Raw genomic sequence first — 11,634 nt, 5'->3', positions numbered from 1 at the left:
GATCAGTGCATTTTTACAGCACGGATCGCTGTATAATTATCAGTGGTCCCAAAATAGTGTCAAAAGTGTCCGATATTTCTGCCGCAATACCACGGCCCTGCCAAAAATCGCAGATAGCCGTCATTACTAGTAAAATAAATAAAATCCCATAAATCAATTACCTATTTTGTAGACACTAACTTTTGCGTAAACCAAGTAACACCTATGTATTCTTTTTTCGTTAAAATTTTTTATTTTATATATTCATGCGCCGTTTGAAGCAATACTGCACCGCGTTATAGGTACCATTGAAAATAAAGATGCTTGAGCCTGTCTTTTGCGATTGTAGTGCATTTTGAAATGGTGGGCAGCGATTGTGCTGCGGTCTCAAAATGCCCAGGTGTGACTGGAGCCTTAGTGATTGGGTTTAACGTACTGAATGTGGGTATATTGCTAATGTTTGTTAGCCTGGTTATAATGAGGACAGACTGCTTCATAAAGGATCCATATAGTGTAAAGCGTTATTGGGAAGTAAGTTTAGAAGAAATGACCCCGTCCTCCTCACAGGAAGTCCCTGGGACACGTGTGCAGCCACAGTGAGGCAGCAGGCCCGGTGTGTGGAGTCCTGCTTGGGTGCAGTCAGTGTGTCAGGCTTTGGTGACAGGTGCCTGTCTAAGCTGCCATTAGAGGGCGGGCTGTGGGGCGGGTCTTGGCCGGGAAGGTGGAGGCGGCCCGGGCCTCGTAGGCCCTCCGGATACAACAGAGCACAGCTTGTCACCGCCATCATTATGGGGAACACGATTAGCGGTGGCAGCGGGGATGAAGACGACCCGGGAATGGAGCAAGAAGAGAGCAGCACAGCAGCCGCGGACACGGCGGGAGGAGCGGGCGGCCAGCACAGTGCAGTCCAGCTGGGGAGCCCCGGCGGCCCGTCATCCCCGCTGTTACTGCCGCCCTCCCCCGGGGTATTGCTGGAGCAGGCCCGGCTAAGGGAGGCGGCGGCCCGGCTCAGGGATGTAGGGGCTCCGGAGTCGGTGGTTTCCCGGCACCAGAGCGCCCTTCTCCGCTGGCTGGAGGAGAGGCTGAGCCGGGGAGAGGAGGCGCTGAGTCGGGAGCAATTTATAGAGATGCTGGAGAGCCGGGCCAGCGGCCGGGAGGAGTGCGAGGAGGTAAGACCCTGCCTGCATACACTGCATAAAGCCTGGGCTATGGGGCAAGCAGCCTGAAGCCGGTGGGGGGGGCGCCCTCAGCCGTGGCACACGCAGCCCTCAGCCGTGGCGCCCTCAGCCGTGGCGCACGCAGCCCTCAGCTGTGGCGCACGCAGCTGTGGCACAGGCAGCCGTGGCGCACGCAACCCTCAGCCGGGAGCATACGCAGCCAGGGCGCACACAGCCGGGTGCGTACACAGCACGTATGGGGCAAGCAGCCGTGGGGCGTACCGGGCATGCAGCCTGAAGCCGGGGTGCCCTCAGCCATGCCATATGCATGTGCCTGGGTGTACGCAGCACACAACCACGAGCGTAGGCAGCCGTGGCATACACAGCCTAGGCGCATGCAGCCAAGAGCGTATGCAGCACGTACGGGGCAAGCAGCCGGGGGCCGTATGGGGCACGCAGCTGGGGCATACACAGCCTAGGCGCACGCAGCTGGGGTGTACGCAGCTGGCTTTTTACCCTGATCTGTGATCAGCTCTGTCCAGAGGGCACAACAATAACAGAGCACACTACCCCACATGCTGGGCGCGATCACAGGAAGATGTCATATGACGCCCTCCCAGAACTGGCTGACCGCACTGTAGACATCAAGCACTTGCCTCCCGCTGTATAGCAGAATGATGGCAGCGGGTAGGCACTCTTTCTGGGATGCTGCCATATGACGACGCCCCAGAACGGCACTCCTGTGCACTGCAGCCACACAGTGTTCAATCACAGCTCGTCGTGTAAACAAGGAAGTGTCGTTTATCATCTCTCCTTGCCTCACACTGACAGAATGTGGGGCGAGGGGAGTTGATTAGCGTAATTTCCTCGCAGAGGAGACTACAGGTAAACGGGCACTGATGATCAGTGCCCTACCGTACAGCCCCATCATTGACACCAACATTGTCCATTAGTGATGCCAAGCAGGCCACATCAGTGAAGGAGAAAAATTACGTATTTAAAAATTTTACTGACGGAAACTAAAAAATCAAAAAAAAAAAAACCCAGCAGTAATTAAATACTACCAAAATAAAGCTCCATTTAATGAAGAAAAATTTTGGGTGCAGTGTTGCATGACCGTGCAATTGTCATTCAAAATGTGTCAGTGCTGAAAGCTGGAAATTGGCCTGGGCAGAAAGGGGAATGAAAATGCCCAGTAGGCAAGTGGGTAATGTATTCTGACAGCGATTTCCCCCCCCCCCCCACTGTCGGCCCTGCAGATTCTTAGTTGGCCAATCGAATGAAAGTTTTCCATCGTTCCTATTCTAGAGGAGTTGATCATTAGGTTGACTTGAACAGGAACAGCCATACATGGCTCACATTTCAGAAGCTCCCTGCTGAACTAGCCAAATGTTCCATTCATCTATGGCCAGCTTTAGTAAACATCTCACACCTGATGTACTGCATTGGTCAAATCCCTATAGGGCTATGTTCACACAAGTGCCACTTTCCGCAGATTTTTTTCAGAAGGTGGTAAAGCAGCAGCTCTCAGGTGGTCAGGAGGGCAAAAGTGCCATCTCCAGACTGCCTGTGTTTTTTGCTTAAAGTGGTTGTAAACCCTTACAAACCACTTTGACCTACAGGTAAGCCTAGATTAAGGCTTACCTGTAGGTCCAAGAAATATCTCCTAAACCTATATGGTTTAGGAGATATTTGCCTGAAGACAGGCACCGCTGTCTACGGCTCATGCGCCGTAGACAGCGAGGCGCACTGAGCGCGGCATTTCCAACAATGGATCTGCCGCGCGTGTAGGCTCTCGTGCGCATGCGCGGGAGTGACGTCATCGCGGCTCCGCCGAATGACAGCGGCGGAGCTGCGAGACGCCACCAGCAAGATGGATGCGGCGGACTACAGGGGACAGCGGCGACTTCGCTGGCTCCTGTGTCAGGTAAGTGACACATAATGAGCTACTATGCGATGCATAGTAGTCCATTATGCTTTGCCTTTGCAGGGAATGAAAGAGGAAGTAAACTCATCAGGGTTTGCTTCCTCTTTAAAACCAAGGATGTGGCCCATGATTGCAGCACAGCCCGTTGACTTCAGTTTCAGAAGTTGACAGGCAGTGGCAAGCCAAATTAAAAAAGTAAAAAAACTGGAATCTGGTTTCTATGCAGAGCTGCATCAGATTTTGCACTCTCTAGATTTAGTAATTCAACTCCATAGTGTATGTTTGTAGTTGCTTTGACAATCTGTTTTCAGGACAGGTCATGAAACTGTTGAATCCATTCATTGTTCTGAAATTTCTTCTTTTGGTTTATCATTATGTTGCTGAGATTTTGCAGTAACGGGCAGTTCCAGAGAACTGCTGAGTCTTTTTTTCCATGCCTCATCAATACTATACCATTCGTCAGTGTATTCCCAAGAACTTGATTTGTATCGCATCTTTCCGTGGGATCTTTGTTTTCCTTTGAATATTGTTCATTTGATATATCTTTGAATCAACATTCACAACTGCGTTCTGTATTTATTTTTAGGGTTTTTCGTTTATGTTCCAAATGAGTAATCCTAAGCACTGTGAATGAACAGTGTTGGCAAAATATCCTGTAGCTGACCATTCATTATCATAGCTTGCTTGTGAAACCAAGGTTAAAGGCCCCTTTCATATGGAGCAGATCCATCCAAGTGGAATCGGCCTGCTCCGTGGGGGATCTGTCAGCTGATCCCTGCTGTGGAGGTGGATAACAGGTCATGGTCACAACCCGCTCACCTCTAGAGGACTGTCGTATGGAACAGACTGCATGTCCATTTGCATATGCCATCCATCCATCAGATCAGATGTATTTTTAGTGAATTTTATCGGCTCAGATGCCCAGCAGGTGTCAGCGGGCACGTGTCTGCTGACACTCGCCGCCCCATAGAGAACAGTGGGTGGTCTGACCCGGACTGCTTAAAAAGTTGACAGGCGGACTTGATTGGTCCGCAGGAGTGAAAGGGGCATACGGCCTCATGCACACTGCTGCTGCTGTTGTTTCCCTTGACCCCTTGCTGACTGGTTCACGTCGGCAGAATGGCATGGACAGGCATATTAACATACCTGTACGTCGCCTTTAACCGCTTGCCGACTGCCTCGTGCCGACATACGTTGGCAGGAGGGCTCGTACAGGCAAACTAACGTACCTGTACATTGCCCTTTCAGAGGCGGCCGGCAGCGTGCACACCCGTGGCAAGCTCCATGAGTTGGGTCGCGCGTCCCACGGACTCGATCGCTACGTGGATACCCATGATCGTCTCCCGGCGAGGAAGAATGGGTAGATGCTAATGTAAACAACCCTGTGATCGGGAGCAGAGATCAATGACAAGTCACACGTAGCCATGGCCCCACAGTTAGAAACACACCCCAGGACATACTTAACCCCTACCCCTAGTGGTTAACCCCTTCACTGCCAGTGTCATTTACACAGGAATCGGTGCATTTGTATAGCACTGATTGCTGTATAAATGACAATGGTCCCAAAAATGTCCGATGTGTCCGCCATAATGTCGCAGTCATGATAAAAATCGCTGATAGTCGCCATTACTAGTAAAAAAAATTATTAATAAAAATGCCATAAAACTATCCCCTATTTTGTAAATGCTATAACTTTTGCGCAAAGCAATCAATAAACGCTTATTGCAAAAATATGTAGAAGAATACGCATCGGCCTAAACTGAGGAAAAATTGTTTTTTTATATATTTTTGGGGGATATTTATTATAGAAAAATGTAAAAAATAGTGCTTTTTAAAAAAAAAAATTCTAAATTGTTGATTTTTTTTGTTTATAGCACAAAAAATAAAAAAAACGCAGGGGTGATCAAATACCACCAAAAGAAAGCTCAATTTCTGGGAAAAAAAAGACGTCAATTTTATTTGAGGGCCACGTCGCACAACCGCGCAATTGTCAGTTAAAGCGACGCAGTGGCGAATCGCAGAAAGTGCTCTGGTCAAGAAGAGAGTAAATTCTTCCGGGGCTGAAGTGGTTAAGACGCGGCATTGTGGGTGTGCGCGCCCATCACGTGCTCCGTAAGTATGATCGTGGGTCCCCGCGGACTCGATGACCGTGGGGATACCCATGATTGTCTCACGGAGAGGATGAACAGGGAAATGCTGATGTAAACGAGCATTACCCCATTCTTCCTAGTGACAGGACACTGTCGTGTCACACGTAGACCATCCCCCCTACAGTTAGAAAACATCCCTAGGGCACACTTAACCCCTTTAGCGTCCCCTCCTGGTTAACCCCTTCACTGCCAGTCACATTTACACAGTAATCAGTGCATTTTTATAGCACTGATCGCTGTATGTGAATGGTCCCAAAATATTGCCAAAAGTGTCCGATGTGTCCGCAATAATGTTGCAGTGATGATAAAAATGGCTGATCCCCTGCCAAAAAGAAATATTAATAAAAATGCCATAAAACTACCTATTTTGTAGACGTTATAACTTTTGCGCAGACCAATCAATAAACGCTTATTGTGCTGTTTTTTTTTTTTTTTTACCAATAATATTTAGAAGAATACGTATCGGCCTAAACTGAGGAAAAAAAAAAGTTTTTATATATTTTTTGGGGATATTTAATATAGCAAAGTAAAAAATATGCTTTGTTTTTCAAAATTGTCCCTTTTTTTTTTTTTTTTTTTTTGTGTTTATAGCGCAAAAAATAAAAACTGCAGAGGTGATCAAATACCACCAAATGAAAGCTTTATTTATGGGGAAAAAAGGACGTCAACTTTTGTTTGGGAACCACATCGCGCGACCGTGCAATTGTCAGTTAAAGCGACGCAGTGCCGAATTGCAAAAAAGTGCTCTGGTCTTTGGCCAGCCAAATGGTCCGGGGATGAAGTAGTTAAACTCTCCTGTTATCCTATGTGTTCATAAACACATGGATGTTATTAGCAGTTTAGTAGCAGGGGAGTTTAGGGGATGTTTTCTGAACATCCTAAAATCTTGTTTAGAAGAGGCAATTTTGAGCACAAAAAAATGCTGAACGATGTGAAACGCGCCTAAATGCTAGGCTTGTTTAGTACTTGGCTGTTTATTTCAATGGCCAGAATACATTTAAATTTTTGGCCAATCAAATAAATGTCCAAACTCTGCTAAACTCACGGTTTTGAAAAAATTTAACTTAGGTGAGTTTATTATGCTGATTTTTCTCAACGTTTGCAAGACATCGGTGTGCATGAGGCCTAAATATATCTTGCTTTTTTTTTATTTTTTTTTATTTTGTATAGGCATCAGACCAGATATTGAAATTGGAAGTCATTAAAGGATAATTTCACCTTTGGGAACAGGTTACATGCTCCCAATGCTGCAGCCCCGCATTCTCTGTGACAGCAGTACGGGGAGAAGTTTCCTGTACGAGCTGTCACTTTTTGAAAACAGCACAGCCATGTGGGTCATTCATACACAGAGCTCTGTCCCAACATCCTTTGCAGCTGTCAGCTGCAGTTTTCAATGAACTATCATGTTGCTGTGGTAGTTCATTGATTCTCCCTGTCAGGATGTATTTGTTTCCTTGTACGATCTGCTGATCGCTGGTGTAATGCTTTACAGACTCCTGCAACAAAAACAAATCTACGCACATTTTTTTTTATCTGCAAAAAAATGTACATTTATTTTTAAAAAAATAAGTCTTATCCTTTAAAGAGGGAGTCCACTCGAAAAAAATTTTTTTTTATTAAAAGCCAGGAGCTACAAATACTACAGCTGCTGACTTTTAATTAATACACTTGCCTTTCCTGGAGTCCAGCGATGTCGGCAGCCGATGGCAACCGCCATTCTCGGTGAGGGAATCAGGAAGTGAAGCGTTGCGGCTTCACTTCCCGGTTCCCTACTGCACATGTGCAAGTCACGCAGCGCACTGAGAATGCTCCGCTCTGTCTCTGGGACCTGTGTGTGTCCCAGTAGACAGTGCTGTGGGACATAAAGAGGCATAGACTACCGTGGGAATCTATGCCCGGAAGTGGGTGCAAATACCTGTCTTATACAGGTATCTTCACCCCCATCCCCCCTGAAAGGTGCCAACTGTGGCACCGGAGGGGGGAGGGTTTCAATGAGCGGAAGTTCCACTTTAGGGTGGAACTTCGCTTTAAGTCCACTCCGAGGCTCGCTGTATTCTTGGCAAATTTATTGTCAGTTTTGATGTTTATTGGCTTTAAATCAAAGCAATTGGCCATCAACAGTTTTATCTGTTCTGTGTTTCCAAATGACCGGGTAAATAAATCTAGCATGGAAAGTGAACAAAAATGCTCTTCAGTTGGCACTGCCATAGTTTTTGTGTATTTCTACTATAGTTTCAGTAGACTGGTTTTACGAATCTGCGAAACAAACAAAATGTAAGTGGCCAATCATCACTGAAAAATGTTGGAATACCCCAAAACTTTCAACAGTGTTGCAAAATGTATGGGAAGCACAAGATCTAACGGTCAATAAGGGAAAGTGGTTTTGCACATGGGTTTTCTTTTTTTTTTTATAGTTGTCAGTCAGGAAGGATAAAGGCTAGTAACAACCTTCTTATTAATTTGTATTCTAATATGTCAGAAACAAAAATGACACTTTACATTTTCCTATTGGTCATACTTTAAAATGAATGTGTATGATTTTTTAATGCAAAATAAATAAAAATACAGTGTATTTGAAAAAAAATGTGCTTTTTTTTTTTTTTTTTTTCTGACTTACTGACAAAGTTTTCCTAATGTTACACTGGTATCTGCACAGTAATGGAGTAGGTATAGCCCTGCATGATTCATATTCTAAAATTTTCCTTCTGAGATTAACCACGACGACTTCTCTTTCAGGCATTTGCACAGTTTGACGCGGAAGGCAATGAAGTGGTAGACTTGGAGAGCATGTTGGAAGCCATAAAGGCCTCCGGTGGTGCCAATCTTCAAGGGGAGCTGAGTCATGTAATCAGACAGCTGCAGGCCTGCTCTCTCACACCAGGTAACCTAGATACTGGAGCTATTTATATTAATGTGTTTTGCTGTGAGTTGTTGTTAAAGGACCAATGAACATACATTATATTGTTTTGGGGGCGTTTCCTATAGCTAGCTGCTGACTTATCCTGCTCTCCTGTAGAACAGTAGCAAATGGCGAGCATATGACAGAACAGTAGCCTCCATAGCTAACTAGACACATACATTCCAATGTATCTACGTTCTTGTAATGTTTGTGTCACCAAGACAGAAAGTGAACTGAAACGCTCAAATGATGAGAAACAGCCATAAAAGCAGCTTCATTTGTAGAGCATGTAAGGATAAAAATTTGGTCCGTTTTTTTTTTTTTCTTCTGTTTTTGTCATCTTTTGAAACTTCCTTCCTGTTGTAGCACTGAGACGGATGTGTGAGGGGAAATCTCCCCAATGGTGTCATGCCAGTAAAACTCACTATTCATAATTGAGGAGCATATTTTTATAAAGCACAGTTCTGTACTTGTGATCCTTAAAGTGAATGTAAACCTTCACATATACCCAGTGAAGTGTAGAGCCTCAGATGATACACAGATTAAACAAACCTCCCTAGTTTTACATGTATATCTGCTGTCTTCAGCTTTCTATATTCTTTAGAAAGTTCAGATCGTGTTAGATGTTTTTTCTTTCTGTTTCAGTAGTGGGAGGAGAATCTGGGCATACACTGTGTGTGAGCTGATTGGAGGAAAGGCACCCCCCCTCCACATAGGCAGAGGAATGAATAAACTTTCAGAGCTGTGCTGTGAATAGACCAGCTCTCTGCTTATCTGTCTCCAAGTTACCTCCCCAACAGAAATTTCCAGCTGCTTTTATCTCCTGTGTTGTAGAACTTGTCAGGAGTTATCACGATGATAATAGAGGAATGGAGCAGCACAAAGACACGGGACTTAGGGCTTTGGAAAGAGATAAGTAAACACTACAGATATGTGCCCAGGTCAGATTTCATGAATGGGGTTTACATCCACTTTAAGTTCCAGAAGTACTGGGCAGTTTGTTTCTTTCTTTTTTTTTTTTTTTTTTAACTTACCCCAAAGCAGTCGTCTCCTTTTAAAGCCCCACTTGGGGCACTGGGAAAAAAAAATATGTGGGACTTTCCCACACTGCAAGGGTTTGTGACCATTCCCGCAGCCTCTTCAGCATTTGACAGTGGCTGTGTGCTGATGTCATCAAGTACAATTCAGGACCAATAGTTCTACATTGTTCATGAAGATGGTAAGGGCATATCCACATCCAGGAGCACCTGGATACTTATATTATGCCTCCCTCAGACTTAACAAACCTTTATCCCTTGCAGTGTGAGGGACCATAAAGTGTATGCTACCCTAAATTTTATATATATATATATATATATATATATATATATATATATATATATACTCGCACTCACACACACTCTCTGTGTTCACGTGTATTTTATAAATCATAGTCTCTATAATTTTTATGTACATCTTCCATCTGAAATCGGCTTTCTTACTTGTTCTAAACTGACCACACAAAGCACAGAAGCTGATATGTGTTTGCATGGCCAGCAGTTTTCATTCTTTGGCATTCACAGGCATGACACTTTGCAGACACACAGCATGCCTGTATTTGTATTTGGGTAGTTTGTTCAGTTACCACACCTTCCTGACCAATCACAGGCTGCCTCTTGCTCATACCCTCTTCCAATCACAGCCTGCCTTCTGAACACGCCCCCTGCATAAGAACTGCCTGCCTCTTGTCACAGGCTGAACAGACTATGGATTACAAGGAACAGTGCTTCTTGTAACCCTGCCCCCTCATTATTGGGATGAAGAGGGGCATGGTTACAAGACAGAACTACCATGCAAATCTGTTATGGTACCTTCATAGTTATAAGTAAGTGTTATTAAGTAACATTGTTTGTTAACCACTTTTTTAAAGTCGTGTACACATGGGCTGAAAATCTGCTGAAAAGAGTCACTTCAGCAGGAAGCGGCTGACTTTCGGCCCATGTGTACAGCCGTCTGTTCTACAGAAGCCAGTCTTGCGACCAGCTGCTGTCGGGCATGCTGAAAAACCAGCATCCAACCCCCATCCAATCAGTGCTGGCAGCCATTGTGTTCTGAGGGAGGGGGCGCATCGGGGGAGATCAAGGCACTAACGTTGCTTGTGTTAGTACAGTAATTTTCTCTCTCCTTTTTTTTTTTTTTTCTTCTTTTGTCCCCCATTAAGCCTGCTGGGTTGAAAGAAAAATACTTCTAGTGTATACCCAGCTCAAGACTTTATCATTCATTTATTAGATTTGTCCTATTGCAAGTCTTGAAATGATTTACAATTGTTTACACTGCTGGGATACAAGATCGCAGTCACTGTTAGGCATGCTTATAAATTTGCTGGCAGTACTTCTTTTTATTTATCTGCCTTATGTGTGGAGTTCTGCATTTGTTTTAAGAGCTTGGTGGGAAACTTGACTTCTAGATTATGTTGCTTCTAAATGCATCACACTTGGTTTCAACTATTGATGGATGTTGTCCATATGTGCTGCCAGCATTCTTTTTGTTTTGAATGAACTCTAATCTGAACTTCCACATTCATACATTTTTATATTAAATGTTAAAGCAGCATTTCAGGCAAATGGCTGTTAATGCAATTGAAAGATGTGCGAACAGTTTTACTTGCCAGTGGATTTGAATTTTGTAATGTTGTTCACACACCTCTGCCTTGTCTGGGTAGATTGCTTAAAGACGAGCTTCAGTGATTTGTGCAAAAATTAAAAGTCCAGAAGACATTTACCAGTCCAGGGATCCAGCACTGTCCTCGCCTAAGCTGGTTCTTCGCTGGTCTTTGAGTCCCCAGCACTGCCATCTTTCTTGGGGGGGAGGGGGGGGGGGGAAGCTGGCTGTGACGACTTGCAGCTTCACAGCTGACTACACACATGGGTAGCACTACACTTTCTGAATGAACCTGCAGACTCCAGGGACATGCGATGTGTCCAAGGAGATCGTGGGAGGGGGTCGTGAGCAGAAATTTGGAATGGGCACCTATCAGAAATAGGTACACGTTCCTAAAAAAAAAAAAAAAAAAAAATCATCCAAAAGTGGTAGAGGAGGGTTGAGAAGAAGAAAAAGCAGAGCTTCCCTTCTTAGGTGAAGTTCCACTTTAACTACCTGGTTATTTACTGTTGGATAATTTCCCTGCCTGTAAAAGAGAAGTGATGGTGTGAGCACTCTGGAGGCAGAGGTGATGTAGGAAGCTTTCAGAGCTAGGAAATGGATGTTACCTGCCTATCTTTTTTTTTTTTTTTGTGTGCGATAGAAGGGTACAGAAAATCCTTGCGATTTACACAATATTCTAAATCGAAATGGAAAAAAATAAACCGCGCTGGGGAAAAATTCGTGAAAACAAGTAAACTCTATATAAAGCAGGCAGCAGCAATAAATGTGATATGGCACCCAACAGAAATACAGAAATAAAAAGCTGCGCCAACCCTCTAATTAATTAAATGACAAAAATATAATGTTAGAATATATAAATAATTATCATTGAATAATTAT

At 44.5% G+C, this 11,634-nt stretch overlaps 1 protein-coding gene across 2 annotated transcripts in view; it reads left to right on the top strand.

Moving 5' to 3' along the window:
• Nucleotides 1-680: 680 nt before the first annotated feature.
• Nucleotides 681-11,634, top strand: part of ZZEF1 (zinc finger ZZ-type and EF-hand domain containing 1) — a 424,884-nt gene continuing 413,930 nt past the window's right edge. For both annotated transcript variants that reach the window (XM_077482353.1, XM_077482352.1), the window contains exons 1-2: nucleotides 681-1,148; nucleotides 7,950-8,094. In XM_077482353.1, the coding sequence (XP_077338479.1) occupies nucleotides 768-1,148; nucleotides 7,950-8,094 (526 nt within the window). In that variant the 5' untranslated portion in view covers nucleotides 681-767. The remainder of the gene's footprint in view (nucleotides 1,149-7,949; nucleotides 8,095-11,634) is intronic.

The sequence above is a fragment of the Lithobates pipiens genome, unplaced genomic scaffold (genome assembly GCF_037356315.1).
Source record: "Lithobates pipiens isolate NorthernLeopardFrog02 unplaced genomic scaffold, aLitPip1_a1.2 Scaffold_16, whole genome shotgun sequence".
In the NCBI taxonomy this organism is placed as follows: Eukaryota; Metazoa; Chordata; class Amphibia; order Anura; family Ranidae; genus Lithobates; species Lithobates pipiens.
Note: the sequence above shows the minus strand (reverse complement) of the source record. Positions and strands in the feature narration are given on the sequence as shown.